This window comes from Denticeps clupeoides, chromosome 4 (assembly GCF_900700375.1).
Source record: "Denticeps clupeoides chromosome 4, fDenClu1.1, whole genome shotgun sequence".
Taxonomy (NCBI): domain Eukaryota; kingdom Metazoa; phylum Chordata; class Actinopteri; order Clupeiformes; family Denticipitidae; genus Denticeps; species Denticeps clupeoides.
The window spans coordinates 10,272,915-10,291,138 of NC_041710.1; the positions used below are offsets into that span (position 1 = coordinate 10,272,915).

Consider the following 18,224-nt stretch of genomic DNA (forward strand, 5'->3'; position numbering starts at 1 on the left):
TTATCTGCTAGGGTTGCTCAGCTTTTATTTTGGGGTTGTAAGAACATGGGCTGGCATGAAATATACATTAAACAATTATAGAAACACTGCAACACCGGGTTATAAAACAGTGTGGGGGGAGAAAAAAAAAAGACCAATGCACCTGCCAGTCCCATGAAAGTTCTGACAAACTGTCATGGTGGGCAGCCATCATGGGACCCTGTGGCCATGTGTAGCCAATAGTCCTGGTTGTTCAAGACAACGATGGTGTAGAAGTTCTCCCCACCCTTCAGGAAGCCGTGCTCCGTGGTTCCCCAGGCAACAGGGCTGTCCACAAAACCATGCACAGTCATGGCCAGCCAGGATGAGAACTTGGGCTCATCAAAATAATTTCTGTCAAGATCAGACCAAAGGAGAAATGTTTGATATTTTATATTCACTGATTTAGCTTTATTGTGATGGGAACTCAAATATTATTCCAATTTGTTCTATATCAGTTTAATTAAAATGTGGTCAAAAACCAGTACATTTAAGGTTCTACAATTGTTAAATGGGTGTTATCTTACTTTTACGAGCAATAAACATGCTTTTAGTTTAAATTGTAGTTCAGATAAACAATGTTTTAAGATCACATCGTCACATGATTGCACCATGTTTCAAGAACAGGAGTAGTAGTTCAAACAAAGCTCTGCTGAACATGATCATCTGTCACTATGGGTTAAAACTACAATATGTTTATCAGACATGAGCGATCACGCTTTATGAAATTATTCACCTCAGCTCCTGCAGTAGAGAATGAAGATCCTCAGGAAGAAGCAGCCCTGTTAAGGTGCACAGCATGCCTTGGCTCATGGGGGTGTGGGGCTCAGGGCAGTTGTAGATGGATAGGAAGGAATCAACTGGGTCACTGCTACAACAGAACCACAACACGATTAGGGGGAAGAAATAAAAAAAAATAAAAAAAAAGGTTCAACACAGGAACGGGCCAACCCTCACCAGGTGATATCCAGGTTGACCGCACCAAGCCACTCCAGGAAGTGATGTGGGCTGAACAAGGGGCCGTCGCCACGTAGGTCTGAGGACTTGAGAGAAGGATGGAGCATGTCCTTCAGTGTGTGAGTTTTCAGGATGGGTTTGTGTGTGTCATATTTGAACTGGCTGAGCAGAGCCTTCAATGCCCCATCCTCAGCAGCAGCAGCAGCTTTCAAAAAAAATTTTAATTAGAAGAATTAGAAATCTCACAGTACAGGGGGGAGAACTATATTTTAAATATAAATAGACATCACTGTCCAAAGGTCAGGTCATTTACAGGGTAAAAGGGTTTTTCCCCCAACTTCATTCAATCTCACCATTCTTATGTCTGGAGAACAGGAAGTCACATTTCATTGGCACCCGCTCTGTTAGACTTGCCAGTACCCGCTGGTATCGTTTTGATCCAGGGGCCATCGACTTCTCTGTGACGTCTACAGTCACAACTGCAGGACAAAAAACATCTAAATCATACACTACCATTCAAATGTTTATGGTCTTATAATAATATTCTCATTCATTTTTCATGTTCTAAATGACTGATAGAAATGGAAGCGGTTAATGATGGAATTATCAGGGGTAAGGAAGCGGACCTGTAATTGGAATCCAGGACCGCCAAGGTGGCACTAAGCAAAGCACAGTCCCCACTGCCCATTGCTCACCAAGGGTGAGTGTTAAAAGCAGAGGACACATTTAGTTGTGTCACCATGTGCTGTGCAGCAGTGTTTCGCAATGACCATCACTTCACTTTCAATGGAATATCTGCATAAATGCAGAGAGAATTGTTCCATGGAAACCCTTGACTAAAATATTGCTGGTAATGTCACTTCATTGGTTATTAGAAATCCCTTTTGCAATGACCCCAGTGCAGCTAAAAACTGTTGAAATTAATAAACATCAATAAAACTGGCACAATTCAGACTAGTTGACTATCTGGTGCATCAATAAATATGAGGGCAGTAGTTACTTCATTAATAATAAGAAATTTGTATTGACATAGAAATTATATCTATTTCAATTCATATTTCACTGTGTGCAAGTGATGTTCTTAAAATGTAGACCCAAATAAAAGCTATTTGGCTTACAATCCACTCCTGCACTGAGCAAATGCCCTTTCAGGAACTTTTTTTTAGATTATGTGACACATTTGCAAAGTAGCTCACCATATCTCATGACCTGTCTGTGGTTGTATTGTGATGGTTTTCCCTCCAAACCCAGCCGCTCATATGTGTCCTTGTCCACAGACAGTATTAACTGGCCTAAAGGTGCAAAAACATATTTTATTTCCACGATAAAAACATTCATCAGTTCTAAAGATTTTAAGAAAGAACCACTGAGTCAGTACTGAATGACAACACTGACAAGTTATTTGCAAGGAATATTCATGGTATACTTAGTCAGTAGTGAGGCCTGTAACAAGGGTTGCCAACTTCCTCAATCACATGGCACCACATGGCATACACTTATTTAGATTTAACAAAAACATTTAGTTTTTGTATTTATCAGTTATCAGTATAACTGAAAACTGCTCCTCCACAGATTCGGCTGCAGTGTAAATTTCGTGTTCGGCGAGGCAACTGAAGCACTACATTACGGGGATCTGTAATTTTTCTTGTGTTATCAGTGCATATCGTCAGGCAATAATAATAGATCTATATAAAATAACCACGAGTCTGATGCCCCTGAAACCGTCTATAACTCAAAGCAATGTTTGCAGGAGTTTTGCACGATTGCAGTAGCCTATTATTGGCCGACGAGGCTGTGATTGGAATACGGAACTGGTGCTGCCCCGGAAGGGACAAATCAGTATCCCCCATATTTCGGGATGTCCCGGACAACTCGTGACATTGGCAACCCTATGAGTAATTGGAGCTTCAGGGATAAAGGGAACAGATCGCAGCTGTCGTGCAACAATGAACGTATTAGGGACTAGAGGAAGAGGATAAGAGAGGGCCCACTCTTTGTTTATTAAGCCTAGTTATGTAGCTTCAACTAGAACGATGTCACAATATGTGAAGGCACAATGACAACTTTATGACTCCCAGTGAATTAATTGCGAATTGGTTAATAGTTGAACACAGGCTTTGCAAAAGCAGCTTTAAAACTTACCAGTTGGTAGGAACGCTACAGTGTTGTCTTCGTCGATTCTGGTTTTGTAGGACAGTGCATAGAAATTTCCTAAAGGGAGTAACACAAGTGCATAAGCGCCCGGAGGAGACCGACGACTGGTCACCTGGTGACGAGGGAACGATCTGGAGCAACAACAGCTACCTCTCTTCAGAACGTTTTCCAGAAAGTTCTCCTCCAGCAGCTTGTACACGGGCAGATCTCGGACCCGATAATACGGACCGAAACTGTCCATCAGTCCGGCGACGGTGGCAGGGAGGACCGCGCACTCGGGTATCAACACCGACACCTGCGGCGATGAGCACACCACGCAGCTCAGACAAGGACAGAAAGAAAGACAGAAAGACAGAAAGACAGAAAGAAAGACGCGGCCACCTTCTTTACCTTGTAATTGAAATAGTGTTGGGACACGTGGATGTCGTAGCGAGATTTCTCGTTCCGGAAGCTGGACTTCTCGCACACTAGTAAGTTCCGCGCGCATTTCTCCAATTCGGGGGACATTTCTGACAATGTCTCCGTACTAATGAATATTGTGGGGTGGGCGAGCAGATGCCTTGCTCCCATGTGCAGGCGACACTTCCGGGTTACTTCCGCGCATTACGAACACGCCTGAAAAACGTGCCGGCGACGAGCCAATAGGAATTCGCGATTTAGCCCCACCCCTCTACGTCACACGCGTTTTTTAATAAATCAGCGAATTAACAACCAGTCGATTCGGTTGGAGCAAGGCCAGTTCGCATTCACAACTGTAAGAGGAGAATAATAATTATTATTATCTTATCAGGATCTGATTATCGCATCTAACAGCAGCATTTAAACGCTTACCTGTTTAATGTGGTGAACCTAAAATACAAGCTGTATTGGTTGCACCAGCTAGCCGTCAAATATCTTAAAAGACGTGTCACACCTAAAACCTTCTCAAGTGACCAGTCTGCAGAAAAGTGGACTGCGTGGCAAGAGGTTCAGAAGGGTAAATAAAACTAGATCGAATCTTAAGAAATAAGACAGTCAACGGAGCGGATTTAGCATAAAATCGGTTTACCTTCAAATTAAACCGCATTAGCAGAGTTCGGGCTCTCTACGACGTCAACACAGCCCACATGCCGACGCGAGTGTCTGCTAGAAGTGGGCATGTGAGTTAACTTCATTTCACCCTGGTCCCAGGCGGCCTATAGGATCCGGCGGAACAGATTTAGGCTATAAAGCAAAGGCCGGTCCCCTTCTTTAAAGTTCATGCAAACGTCGTTCTTGGAAAGCGTCATGATTACGTAAAAAAATAAACCAGACCCTCATTACAAAGGCGCAAAAAGCAAGCCATGTGCGTAAAAGCGTTGGGGTGAACATTCGGTTCTGCGCTCAGTGTTTGCTTATTCGATGACGTAACAGCAGTACATTCAAACAAACCTGCAGTTTTTCCTGCAGCGTAGTTCGTGAAAGGTTGTAAAATAGCCTTATTGGGGGAGGGGACGATTTGGCTGCAATGAGGAGAATTATTAATAATAATAACTATGAATATGTACTTTCTTTGTGTAAGTTTATGTGGAAGCTGACATTTTTGTTTGGAGAACCCTCCACAAGTGCGCACGTTGGCCATGATTTCCTGATTATTTATTTACGCGATTACGTTGCAGTGACGCAACTGAAAAACAGACGCAGAATGGCTCGCTGTTTGCTTAACGACGTGAAGAAGGGACGCGCATCGCGGCGGCGGCGGCGGCCCGGACCAGACGCGTAATGGACGCGCAGCAGAGTCACCGGGAGCGCGTCGCGAGTTCGGCCGAAGGGGAGCCGGGAGAAGTGGGCGTGGAGCGCCTGCTGTCGGCATTAAAGGCCCCCGGAGGAGACGACGAGCGGGACGGCGACCTTAAGGACAGGCGCCGCGCTAAATCCTTAGCGGAGTGTCCCGACCGCGCCGCCAAACGGGTGCAGTTTGCGGACACGCTCGGCCTGGACCTGGAGGACGTGGTGCACTTCAGCGCCGCCGAGGACCCGCGCGTCCCCCCCAAAGCGCTCAACAGGTTGCAGAGTTACCCGCCCGACCCCGGCCGCCAGAGCCCGACGGTGGCGCGCCTGGTCCCGACGTTCGCCGTGCCGGCGGAGCCGCGCGACATGCCGTCCCTGCTCCGGGACCGTCGCGTTGCGCTGGAGCGGGTCGCGGTCTCTGGTTTCGACGTCACCGGGACCGTCCGCACGCTGAAGGGGGACACCGTCCGGGAGGAGGTGGGCGTGCGGTACACGTTCAACGCCTGGAGGACGTGCGTGGACGCGCAGGCCGCGCGCGTGGCCGACGGGGCGGGCCGGTTCACCTTCACCCTGTGCGCGCCGCCGTACCTGGAGCGGGGCTCGTCGGTGCAGTTCGCCGTGTTCTATCGCACCGACCAGGGCGACTTCTGGGACAACAACATGGGGCAGAATTACGTCCTGAGGCTGGATTACGCCTAGAACCCGCCACGTTTCTGGACAGCGTGTGGTAGACTGGGTTTCTTTATTACGTCACATAAGACAATACATACAATAATACGTTTTTACACACAACATAAAGACAGTGTCCAGGCGTCACATGCAGACACCTTTCAGAAGTCCGCCAGGTTCCTGCCCTCGACGATGGTCTTCTGTGTGGAGTAGAACCGACCAATGCAGACCTGTTGAGCAGAAGGCCAAAGTGTGTCTACCAAGAGAGTAGAAAAGTGCAGGGCGGTCCTGCAAGACCTCCATACTCTGACATCTTTTGTACTCATCTGTTCTTTTATAAAAAGTTAACTGGATTAAATGGTTACTCCCATTGCTCCTAGATGCCCTTGTAGGTATATAAACAGATCTGAATGTTCAATGCACATCCTCCACAGTTCACATGTTAGCTTTGCCGTATTTCCTTTATTCAACAGGAGTAATAGTGAAAACATGCTACAAAATGTATGCAACACACTTAACACACAACTTGTTGGTCCCTGGGCCCAGATATAAAAATCATAATTATTTAAATCAGCCTCTTAAAATTATATGGACATAAACGAACAACATTCAGATGAACAAATCCAGTATAAGACTATATTTACAGTAGCATCTGTGCGCAATATTAATTGCATTTTATCTTAAGTAATATATAATATCCAAACAGCTGTTCGTTTTTAGCCTTTGTCAATGTTTCCAGACTAATATTACCCGTACTGCAGCGAGCCACGAGGCGGTGCATTTTAAGAAAGTCGTACTACATATAACAGTATATGGGAACTGCTGGATATAAATAGGATTCTTTAGGTTTTACATACACATTTGTCCGACAGCCTCGTTTTTTTGGGTACGCCTCCGTTGTGACGTCACACATGTGTAAAATGTGCGTGTTCCTTTAAGAGGGCAGCGCTGTTGTACGGGGTGGGCGTGGCTTCGAACGACTAACGAAAACGGAGCAAACTGAGGTGTGGCGTTCGGACAAAATCCAGCGAAAAGTAATAAACTCCCTGCAATAACAAAGACTCTGTTTATTTGGCTCACCACCTGCCATGGAAGAACAGGAGTTAGTCCCTGAGTTTTATACATGTTGTGTATGCGGTCACCATCACCTGACGACGGTGGCCGAGATTGCTAGATCAAATTAACATTTAATTAAAGTGAATAAACACTTAATAAATATATTTACACCAAGCAAAATCCTTTAACCAATCACCGAAACAAATTTACACGCAGCCACTACCCTGCGTTCCCCGTGGCGCCTGAATGCAATCCGCCCTGCATTCACTTTTTCGAGAAGGAGGAGGGAAGCATCCTGCAGTACTGCTTATTCCCACAAGGTGAGGCTGGAGAGTTGTGAAACTAATTATTACAGTAATTATTTGAGAAAAACAAAACACTGTAAAAGTCAATAAAAGAGTAAAAAGAGAAACAGAAGCAAATTAAAAGTGTGTTATATTAAAAGTATTCAGCTAAATCCAAAACCAATAATATTTTAACTGAAGGACTACTCTCGGTGATGCACAGGACATTTTGATAACAAGTTACTTTATGCCCATAACTATGAACAAGTGTGACATGTACTGGGTAGCTGAATATAAAGTTATGACCAAAGCCATACAAGCAGTTTGAAAAGTTGCCACGTGGCGCACAGGACACAGAAAACTAGCTCATTTTAACAAGCGAGACTTCCACAACATTCTGCAAACTCTATAAGCATTATAAATTTCCCACTTGTGGGACTAATATCTGATATTCAGACAAACCTATTGCACCAAATGCAATAAACTGCAAAACTTTGATAAAATAATGTTTATGCAATAACATATATATGCAACTAAAATGACCAAAATGGTGTGATGCATGGGACAACGTCACAGGTCTAAAAGCTAGTACGAAAAGTTAATGAATATTAACTATTAAATATTTATGAATATTTTGATTAAGTAAATCAGTCTTTTCAATATAACATAAAATAAACTTTGAATGTCTGGTTTATGATAATTTGCTTTGTATTTCATAAAACATGAGTTTTTTTTTTTATACATAGATTGAAATCAAATGATGTTCCACATTATCCGATTACCCATCTTAAATACTAGGACAAGTAAAAGTGCAAATATTACAGAATTTCTTTCTTCATTTTGGTTTTATTTTGCAGAGAATTGCCCTGAAGCATATTTTATCAAATTAAAGCACGTAATTAAAGACAATAAATGGGACAAGCACATTCTGCAAACAAACAGGGTTGAGTCTCATTAGAAAGCACAATGCATGGGAACCGTGCACAGAAGCAACAGCCATTAATCTCTGAGAGTGTGAAAGAAGCGTAATTAAAATTGAGTAACTATAGAAACCAGACTGTGGCAGTCTGGGGATACCTGGCAGCTAATGGAAAGCTTTAACATCTTCCAAAAAAACTCCAGAACAGCACTGCGCACATTGTGTGCTTACGCTGTTACCTAAACACTGGGCGGAGACAGAAATGAAGAAATCACAGATTTATTAGCTTTAAACACTGACTGAAATAATCTGTGAAATTGGTGAGGAAATCAATGAGATTTCAAAAATGATTACTCACTTAATTACCTTGGGTGCTTACTATGTTTATTCATAAGTCAATAGAGGGTGGAATTAACTCTAAGGTTTGAAATTCAGCACAATGTGGGCCAAATCTGCAGCTCTCCAACTGAATTATATAAGATGTTTGGCCTGTTTCATATCACAAAAAGGCTGTATAAGGTCAACTATCATGGAAATTTCACTTTGTGAGATTATTTAACATTAATACAAGTTGCCCTAGCCTGTCTATGGTTCTGCTGTGGTTAAAAATAAGATATGTATAGAGTTTCTTTGGCCATTCTGCTTCACCGTTCAGAGAGCAGCAGCTCAGATGGTCGGATCTGGAATTTATCTGCTTACGTAGTTATAAGCAGAAAGGTTACCTCCCCTTTCTCATGCTTTGCCTGCCCAGAAAATTTCGCACCTCTCCCCTAAAACATTGTCTCCACCAAACGTCATGGCTTCCAAACCTGCAAAGCATCGCAGTTACTCAGCAACTGGATGTAAAAATGAGCACAAATGTAGTCATGAGAGACTCTGAAGAACCAGTCAATTATAAACTAGATAAACACTGAAACGACTACCTGTCTGAGCTAAACATTGTGGTTGGTGAATGGTGTTGATGACATAATTTCCACAAATGTCCCCTCAACTTCTATATGTCGCTCTCCTGCTCATTATTACTTAAAGTTTGAGACACAGAAATGGCACATCCTGCGGAAAACTCATTGTGAGACTGGTTAAAAGTGGCTGTAATTCTGCACCAAGCCGAATTTCGGAAAGAGACTTCAGATACAGTATTAGGGGACCACTAAGACCAATATAAAAGCAAAAAAATATATATTCATAATACCTCTCAACAAATGGGCAGCATTCAGTAACAAAACCTGAAACTAACCAGTTCTGCCATAATAAACATGTGCCTGACCAGTCCACAGGCTGGTCTCTGTGTACCTCCATGCACCCACCCTAAAACCGTGCACCACAAAAGAGCCTGGCTTGCTGGTATGGCGGTAAAAATAAATACCATAGCAATGTAATTCCGTGACATTCACGTGTCCCCTGACCACATACAGTACAGGCCAAAAGTTTGGACACACCTTCTCATTCAATGTGTTTTCTTTATTTTCATGACCATTTACGTTGGTAGATTCTCACTGAAGGCATCAAAACTATGAATGAACACATGTGGAGTTATGTACTTAACAAAAAGTGGAGACCTGAACACAATAGAGATGGTTGGGGGTGAGCTGAACCGCAGAGTGAAGGCAAAGGGGCCAACAAGTGCTAAGCACCTCGGGGAAATCCTTCAAGACTGTTGAAAAACTATTTGACGATCTCTTGAAGCTCATTGAGAGAATGCCAAGCGTGTGCAAAGCAGATCTCTGATCTCAAGCTTGTTATGCCTACATTTTATAATGTGGACCTCAAATGTCTACAGAACTTGAGATCACATTGACTTTTTAAATGTTTTTAAAAGTGTGCTCTACTAACCTAAACCTTTACATTGCTAAACATTTAAATTGACTAGTGTCTCTCACACAAAAAAGCTAGAATTCCAGCATGGTATAAGAAAAAGCAGAATTCCAGGCAGGAAATGCCTGTTTTACTGATGCCATGCGTAATGGCAACAGTCACAACTAAAGTGAAGTGAAATGAAAGTGATTAACTGTCACGTGTCACACAACAACACCACAACAACTCACCTGTCTTTTGATGACAGCAAGACCCTCCCTTGCTCGATTCAGAAGCATGTCCAAGGTTTTTGGATTGTCGACATTTAGGTTCTCCCTGAAGCCATCTCTGACTCTACGTAACGCATAGGTCCTGACGGACAAAACTATTTTCGTTATATCATTACTGTCCTGACACTACTTACAAATACATAAGACAATTTTCTAAATCGCACAAACTGTAATTTTCGACGAACACATCATTTTACGATTCAGCGGTTTTACTTCCTGCCACTGGGGCATAGACAAACATGTCAAATACTTAAAAATCTACCACACAGTTTACTACACTGTATACACGTCAAGTCATTATGAAAACCGCGCAATAAAGAACTACGAAACTTCAATCGACAATTCCCATTTCACGCAAACATTAGTGTCTCCAGACGCATGGCTAAGTGTTAGCAGCTAGCCGTCAGGACTCCCCTGGATGGAGAAAGCGCTGCGCTGCGCTGTGCTGCGCTGCACTCCACAGCCAACAGGTGTCCGGATCGTACTCGACTCACTCACCTGTAATTGTACGAAGGAAACTTTCTACTCTCTCTCAAAAGCATTCTGTAGAGAGAGATCACCTGCGCCCTGGTGGACGACGCCATGTTTAATTGGCGCTTTCTACAGCATCAGGACCCCCCTCAGGTGACGTCAGCAGCGTGCTCATCTACTGCCTGCTGTCAAATGAAATAAATAAAGTTCATTAAACAATTAAGGCCGTCGTATCTCCGCGCACAGGTCGCGTTTGCCCGAGCTGCAACGCGGCGTCTCATTCGAACACTTGCCGAACAACGCGAAACGTTCGCTCCTCGAGATTATGTTCAACTTCGGTCACGCAGTCCTCTGCACGACGCGCCTGCGTGCCCTCGCCACGGCCGAGAAAGACATGCGGAAAGTCTGCGATTAAACGGCGCAACCCTTCTCCTGAAGATGAACGGGCGAAAGAGGAACCAGCCCCGACAGGGCGACCCCGCCGACGCCGGGGACGCTGCCGACGAGGAGGTGGTTGCGCGGCTGGACGAGGCCTTGTCTCAGGCCGGCGACAACCTCAGCAAGCTGGACGGCTGCTGCGAGGAGTTGGCCGAGGGCTTGCAGTTGCAGGTGACCGTAGCGGTAGATTATTCTTTTTTTTCGTTCTGAATCTCAAGTGTCTGAACGCTCCAACTCGCCCATCTCGGATTTTTCTGGAAACTTCCACGAGGTGCACACACTACCCAACATGAAAAGTCCCCAAATTTAAGCTCCCAACTCTTCATTTGGCATAAAATAACGGTAGATATTTTCATGCTGCCAGTAGAAGATTTGAGCAAATTCGATGATAAACCAAAAGCACATGTCTAAAATCTGTGCATGATAAAATACTGCTGATAGATTTGAACCCTTTTGTTCAAATTCAGTTTAAATTCCTTTCTAGATGCAGTTGTCTCAAAGTGGCAAGCCAGAAGACTGGGTCCTGGGTTTAAAAATATGTTTTTTAATTCCAATTTAGAAGTTGTCAGCTAAACTCTGGGACTCTTCCTGTTGGGTTTCAGCTAAATCTGAGATCAAGTGGGATCACTAGGACGCATGACATGGACTGACCCTTAATATCAAATATTAATGTAAATATTATATTTATCCTTATTCCTGCAGTCATTCATTTATTGGGACTGGCTTGTTTACATTATATCAGGTTGAAAGCACAGTTATTTTTAGGGGTCTTGGAAAATATTTATAAAGCAACATATTGTGGAATTTTCCATGATGATATTGTATCAGTACAGGGAAATCAAATGTTGATATTTCTGTATACAAATTTAGCCCACTGGGTGGTGCTGCCGCGCGTTTTTTCAGCAGAGATGTGAATCAGCAACTACAACCTCCGCTCCTGTAGATGGCGCTGTCCAGCTGGGCACTTTGAAATACTGTTTGGCATTTCAGGCGTAGTGAAATCGCTGCTCACAGCATCTTGTATTTCATTCAGCTCACTTTTTTTTTTTTACATTTTCAGCAAACCTTTGAATATCGCATCACAAATTGTGACCCATGTTTTGTGATGCGTATCATATTGTGAGAACCAATACACACCCCAAGTTATTTTTCAAGTCCTGAAACCTGTCATTCTTTTTTTTGTAACCCACACTACCAGGCCCAAAAGGAGAAAACACGCTTGCTGAATGAGATCGATGAGGTGACAAACCAAGCCTGCAGTCTTCTTCAGAAGAGGAAACATGCACTAGTGACTGAGCTGGCAGGACTAGACCAGTATTTTCTGACCAGTCACCCTGATCTACAAAGAGTTGAAAGCAAGAGGAATGCGCTCAAAACCGCCATTCAGAAGGCCAGATACGTTATGCACTCGCCTGCCCTCCAAAACTACTGTTGCATCGATGAAGTACTAGACACCCTCCGAGCTCCTGTCAATGTTCTGTCATCTGATATGAGTAGTCTCTCACTCGGTTCGGACCTTAGGTGTTCTCTGCAGCGTGAAGAACTGATGCAGTGCCTAAAAATCAGCAAAGGAGATGCCAAGTGTGTATGCAGCAGCCCTGAATGCAGGTGTGTATCCACCTCTGGAAGTCAAGTTGAAAGGCGTGGCAAGGACGCCAGCCACACAACTCTCTCTTCACCTCAGCTGCTGAAGAAAAGCCTGGAGCTTCTCTCTGTGGAGTCTTTGTCAAGGCCCAATGTCATTATAGAGGAGATTGTAGAGGAGTCCGATTCACCCAACATGTGCGTGCAGAACCAGAACCTGCTATTAGACAATCCTGGTAACCGTCTGAGGAATTCTTCTCAGTTTTTGGTGGTTGTGACCCACATAGTGAATCCCTCCCATTTCTATGTTCGCTATGTCCGAGAACAGAAGTGTGTCGCTAACCTGGCCCAGAAAATAAACTCCATCTGCAGTGAAGACCGAAGCCTGTTCAAACCCCACAACATCATCAAAACAGGAATGACGCTGTTTGTGCTGTGGAAGCCAGGTGTGTGGGCCCGTGCCTTGGCACACAAGCTCTTCCAGAAAGGCCAGTTGGAGAGTGTGTCCCAGTGTTCTGCAACTGAGATTGCCAGCCTCAAGGTGTTTCTGCAAGATTATGGTTTCACCGAAAATTTGGTTGTAAGTGACGGAGGGATATGCAATCTTAACAAGTTCCTGCGGAGAGCTGACCTGGCTTCACAATCAGAGATGAGCCGCTTCTGCCCAATGGCCATTCGGTGCTCCCTGAAGGACATTGTTCCTGTGGAAGTGAGCGGATGGAGCAGCGGGAGTTGTGAAGAGTTCCATCGTGTGGTTGGCTCGGCAGCTGTCCAAATGCAGGTGTTTGGGGAGGAGAGTGAGACTCTGTTAGTCGACCTGAAGAAATCTCCCATGGACCAGGGCTGCAGCGTAGTGCCCATCTCGCTCAGGGAGCACCTAGTCTTCATGGAGCTGGCGAGGTTCTTCACTCCCCTGGTGTCTGTCAGCACAAAACCACCACGCTTTTATCCTCCCATTCATCCCAAATCCAATGTGGAGGTGGTCGCAGTCATCTCCCACGTCAACACCCCCCATGACTTCTGCATCCAACTGGAAGATGATACGGAGTTCCTGCTGTTGACTGCCAAACTTCAGGAGTTCTATGGAGCTTCGGAAGCTCACCTGCTACAGCTCTACTGTCCCGTTCTGGAACAGGCCTGTGCTGCCCTCAATGACGACAATGTGTGGTACAGGGCAGTCATCACAGGTTTCCCCGGAGGGCGGATGGTGGAGGTGCAGTTTGTGGATTTTGGGAATAGGAAGGTGCTGTCCATCAGTGACCTAAGGCAGATAAAGGACCCGTTTTTCTCTCTTCCTGCCAAGGCGCTTCGGTGCTCCCTGTCTGACACGGAGTGTGATGGAGAGGGCTGGAGTAATGAAAGTATCGAGCGCTTCTGTAGTCTGACTGAGTTCAAGCTGGTGACGGTGGTCTCGGAAAAAAAGTGTGTTTCCCAGTCTGTGCCGCTCCCCGTGCGTGTGTATGAAAGAGATGACAAAAACGTGTCTTGCATTGCACAAATCCTCGTCAGTGAAGGTCTTGCCAAGAGGCCCCAGACCAGCAATTTTCCAGTGGCCCCTGTGGTTCACGATGCTGTTGTGTGGGACCCCCCCCCTTACGGAACTAACGGCAGTACCAGATGCCATTGCGAAAACGGAATTGGTGGCATTAGAACCTGACCAGATTTTGTCAGCCAATCAAAAGGACCTGAGAGTGCGGGTGACTCATGTCACATCTCCTGCCAGCATCCATGTGCAGCTGCTGCAATGCGACCCTCAGCTGAAGAGGCTGCATGAGCGGCTGAAATGTGAATACAGTCGGTCTGAAGTGAAGACCGTGGCGTGGGCCTCCGGAACGTTCTGCGCCTTATACAACAATGGCGTGTGGGAGAGAGGGACGGTGTGTAACGTCAGTGCCAACAACTTGGCGGAGGTTTTGCGCTGTGACTTTGGAAACACGATTAAGCTACATGTTGACAACCTCAGGCCCCTCCTCCCCGAGCTCGTGGGCTCTTTGTTGCTGGAGTGCTGCCTTAGTGGCATCAGACCTGCTGGCGGGTCGGGCTGGACTGGGACTGCTTGTGATTTCATTGCTGGCGTCCTAACTGGGGTGAATGCGGTCATGTCCATACAGGAACTGTCCCCTGCATGTCCGGCATGTGTGTGTCTTGTCTACCTCGACCAAGCAGGACAAGAAGTGAGCATTGCTGATTTTCTTGTAAGCATGGGACTCGCCCTGAAAGAGAGGATTAACAGGCTAAACCCTGAACTGAAGGTCAATGAAGGACTTCCTGTTTCAGAGGTGAAAGAGGCAGGATCTCCAAGGGAGGAGAAGAGACACGCAAGCACTCCACCTCCAAAATTACAGAAACAGGTCTACCTTCCACCTGAGCTGCCCCACCTTGGACGTACGTCCTTGACTGTCACAGCCATTGGAGACAATGGCGTGATCTACACGATGAGCTCAGCCGCCAAGCATCTTTTTCAGAGCTTAAAGGAATGTCTGCAGCAGCAAATGATTTCACTGCCAAGTCAGAAGCATTATAACTGGCGGAGTGTCCAGGGATGTGTTGTCATGGGAACAGACATGCTGTGGTACAGGGGCCAAGTGTTGGATTACTTTGGAGGGCATGTCAGGGTTCGTTACGTGGACCTAGGTCTTGTGGAGAACATCCCGGTTTGCCACGTCTATCCCGTTGTCCTGTGTGAAGATGTTCCCCAGCTATGTGTGCCCTGCAGGATCGGTGGAGTTATACCAGTGGCTGGTCAGTGGCATTTGGATGCGCTCGCCTTGTTGCACGAGCTGCTGCTTGGTCGTTGTGTCGATGTTCAGATCCTGGAGCTGCCAGTGGAACCTCATGAGAGAGTAGTCATGGAGATCTTCTTTGATGACATGCCCCTAAACACAATCCTGGTGCACCACCAGCATGCTGCTGTTGGCACTGCAACCACAAATCTGGAGAAATATGGGCCAAGTCCTTCAGCTTCTGCTCTGGATGACTTGGATCTGACCGTTGATGGACTGTTTGACCCCTTGCCTGTGCTAAAGGTTTTCTCTTTAACACCTCTTCCTTATAAGGGCAAAAGGTTCCCTGTCAGAATAAAACACGTCCGCACCCCCAACCAGGTGTTCCTGTGCTCTTTGGGAAACCGTGAAGAGAATGCGTCTCTGGAGGAAGCCATGACACTTGTGAACCAGGACATAGCATCACTGCCCCACCTCACCGACTTTCCTTTTGAGGGCCCATGTTTGGCGCAGTACAGTGACGGATCGTACTACAGGGCGAAGCTGATTGGGTTTGCAGCAGTCAGCCCAGAGGTGCGGGTCCTTGTCCAACACATAGACTTTGGCTCTGATGATGTCGTCTCCACACACAAGCTGCTGAGGCTGCCAGAGAGCCTGCTGCATTTCCGAGCTGAGGCCGTGCATGTGCGTTTGGGAGGATTCAAGGCCCCAGATGAATATGCGGGTGGGGATTGTATCTCTTACGCCCCCGAGTGGAGCATGAGTGCACTGCTTATGATGATTGACCTGTTCCACGAGAACCTCACTGCTGAGGTTACTGCATCGGAACCGGAGCCAACGGTGTTCCTTTACAATGCCAGTGGAGCCCTGGTTCACCTTCCATTAATAGAGAACGGCCTGGCGTACTATGCATGACTCGCAACAATTAATTCATAATTTTATTTGATTAGTTAAGTCAACCAGTTCTTATTTCAAGTGTTTCAATTTTATTTTGTTTTACTGCATATTTTTCCATTGTTACTTCTGAATACTGCATGAAGTTTCATTGCAGAGAATACTGATAACGTTTCAAACAAATATTTTGAATATTTGAGTTCTGATGTTATTTGATTTAAGGGTTTTGTCATCTGTTCCCTGATGTGACAGAGAAAGGAAAAAATAAATTATCTGTTTGTTAAAGACAGACTTACTGGTTTGTTTTTGCCAATTTTCAGCCAGAAACCAAGCTGAAGGTTCACTCGTTTTTTTTTTGTTTTTTTTTTTGCCAGTCTTCAAAAAGCAAGGTCCTGACATGCCACAGCTGTTTTCTATCTCAGCTACAGATGGCAGACAGGCCCGTGGTAGAAAGTGCCAAACAGATTTGGGAAAAGTACTCGTGCAGAGTGTTGTATCTCCCTAAACCTTGAACATGCAATGCATCGCTTTCCTACGTTTGCAGCCTATTGACACCAATAATTAGCATTACATTGAAGAATTGAGCATAAGGTCTGTAAACAAGAGCAAACCACACCACATAGCTCCTGCTCTCCATGACCAAGGTCAGGAAAGCGTGTCCTAAATAACGAAGTGTTTCAGTTTTCCACGTTCTGTCAGCAGATGGTAGTGTTTTGCTGTTCCACAGACTAAAGTGTCTCGTCTTGCAAGTGGGACACGACAGATTCTCTTTTTGGGAACCTCTCAGTTCGAACCTGTTTGGTGATGGTGATAGAATCTGTTCCTTTTACTTTGAGAATTGATTGATGTCACTGCAAGATCAAACAGGTCCTAGAACAAAGGCTGTTCACTTGTATGTTGGTAGTGCAACAGCCCCCAGCCACCTACAGCTACTGCTTCATGAAACTGAATGCCTGGAGTGCATTTTGTTCCTGATGTTTACAAAGTGCTGGAGTGCTGCACATCATTCTTGATGCAGACGTTTGGAGGGAAAATATTGGCAAAAACGACATTAATATGCTTGAACACAAATTAAAAGTGAGACAAAACTATCTGAAAAAGCCGTCTTTAGAATTAATGAGCATTGTTCCACTTGGTCCCCTTGGAGCAAAAATAGGGCACACAGGCTGTTTATGTGAAAATACTGTAATGGTTGGGTCTGGCTTTTCAGTAATTGGCATTGTTATTTATAGGTGCTTATTATCTCTCATTATCGGTAAGCCATTGGACAAGTCCAAAGAATTGTTAAGAGATATTTGAATGCTTTTCAAATATCTTTGGATATTATTAAAAAAAAAAAAGGAAAATGGAAAGGAAATCTAATGGAATCAAGAGTGAGGAAGAACTGAGTGATGCTCAAAGCTGGCCACAGTTTGCAATAGTCACCTTAGCAGAGCACTTGCCACTGCTGCTTCCTTTAGATTCAACCTTCTGGACTACAGAAGGATGTAGAAGATAAACTCCAAAGTAGAAGATATTTGAAAAGCTTTGGAGTTTAAAGTAAACTGAATGAATATTTGAGACCTGGAAAACCACCAAGGACATTATAGTGGTTATGATTAAGGGTATGGTTTGCAATACATGGGATCTCCGATGCAGTGTAATAATGATGAGGCAGTGAATTAAATAACTTTATCACTAACATGAATACAGGAGGTGAGAGGGAGGGAATTTCATGGCAATAGAACAGCACCTAAATTTGTAAGTGTACTGGCGCTTGTCACGTTCTTCCTGACTGTTCCGATTTGGAGGGGGAATGGAGCGGGATGTGGGACAAAGCCATTAGCTGCGCTGTTGCTCATTAGGAGCCTCTGTGTGGGATTCCTGCCCAGGTTCATGTATGGTGCCTGGGGGTGCAGCAGAGCTCCCATGGGCCTTCCCCATGACTGCCTGGGGCATTTGGGACCAAGCATTAACGATCCCCAGTGTCACAGTCCCATCCTGGCATGATGAGGAAAGTGTCGATGGATGGATGTAGGAAGCCTCGGTTATTCCGACATCACCTTGCCAATAAAAGGAAACCTATCAATGGTGATCATATTAGAAAACTAAATAAGCCCCCCCGGGGACTCCAGGAACTATAATTAGCAAACAGAAGTCAGATAAATTAGCAACTATCCTCCTTCAGTCCCTGATGAGTGAGCAAATCCAGATCACCCCGTAATCCCTCATGAAAGTTCAGGAT

The 18,224-nt window shown here is 45.1% G+C and overlaps 4 protein-coding genes across 5 annotated transcripts; 2 read left to right on the plus strand and 2 right to left on the minus strand.

Annotated features, from left to right (window-relative positions):
- Positions 1–8: 8 nt before the first annotated feature.
- Positions 9–5,460, minus strand: rpp40 (ribonuclease P/MRP 40 subunit). Of its 2 annotated transcripts, none has more exons than XM_028975695.1 (8): positions 3,520–5,460; positions 3,280–3,424; positions 3,118–3,186; positions 2,172–2,267; positions 1,329–1,454; positions 976–1,180; positions 755–886; positions 9–372 (listed from the first exon to the last, which is right to left on the minus strand). In XM_028975695.1, exons 1-8 carry the CDS (start codon positions 3,697–3,699, stop codon positions 174–176), a joined length of 1,152 nt encoding a protein of 383 aa, XP_028831528.1. In that variant the 5' UTR covers positions 3,700–5,460; the 3' UTR covers positions 9–173. The 2 variants fall into 2 exon arrangements, with proteins under 2 accessions (XP_028831528.1, XP_028831526.1); XM_028975693.1 differs by having other exon boundaries at positions 755–889.
- Positions 3,858–5,920, plus strand: LOC114787816 (protein phosphatase 1 regulatory subunit 3G-like). The gene is made up of 2 exons (XM_028975696.1): positions 3,858–3,883; positions 4,767–5,920. Exon 2 carries the CDS (start codon positions 4,870–4,872, stop codon positions 5,575–5,577), a length of 708 nt encoding a protein of 235 aa, XP_028831529.1. The 5' UTR covers positions 3,858–3,883; positions 4,767–4,869; the 3' UTR covers positions 5,578–5,920.
- Positions 5,604–10,846, minus strand: lyrm4a (LYR motif containing 4 a). Its single transcript, XM_028975697.1, has 3 exons — positions 10,389–10,846; positions 9,852–9,972; positions 5,604–5,777 (listed from the first exon to the last, which is right to left on the minus strand). The coding sequence occupies exons 1-3, from the start codon at positions 10,472–10,474 to the stop codon at positions 5,709–5,711; spliced, it is 276 nt and encodes a 91-aa protein (XP_028831530.1). The 5' UTR covers positions 10,475–10,846; the 3' UTR covers positions 5,604–5,708.
- On the plus strand, positions 10,582–16,279 carry rnf17 (ring finger protein 17). Its single transcript, XM_028975691.1, is given in 3 exon segments — positions 10,582–10,970; positions 11,998–13,973; positions 13,975–16,279. Coding segments are annotated over 3 exon segments (4,194 nt in total). The 5' UTR covers positions 10,582–10,799; the 3' UTR covers positions 16,022–16,279.
- The last annotated feature ends 1,945 nt before the right edge of the window (positions 16,280–18,224 follow it).

Bases quoted from the DNA above. Each gene is read 5' to 3' on its own strand.
- lyrm4a (XM_028975697.1), bottom strand. From the start codon at position 10,474: ATGGCGTCGTCCACCAGGGCGCAGGTGATCTCTCTCTACAGAATGCTT. The intron at 9,973-10,388 runs GTGAGTGAGTCG...TTTGTCCGTCAG, and splicing joins TTTCCTTCGTACAATTACAG to GACCTATGCGTTACGTAGAG. The intron at 5,778-9,851 runs GTGAGTTGTTGT...TCTGCTCAACAG, and splicing joins TTGCTGTCATCAAAAGACAG to GTCTGCATTGGTCGGTTCTA.
- rpp40 (XM_028975693.1), bottom strand. From the start codon at position 3,699: ATGGGAGCAAGGCATCTGCTCGCCCACCCCACAATATTCATTAGTACG. The intron at 1,181-1,328 runs GTGAGATTGAAT...TTTTTTTGAAAG, and splicing joins GTTCTCCAGACATAAGAATG to CTGCTGCTGCTGCTGAGGAT. The intron at 373-754 runs GTGAATAATTTC...TGATCTTGACAG, and splicing joins TCTCTACTGCAGGAGCTGAG to AAATTATTTTGATGAGCCCA.
- LOC114787816 (XM_028975696.1), top strand. From the start codon at position 4,870: ATGGACGCGCAGCAGAGTCACCGGGAGCGCGTCGCGAGTTCGGCCGAA.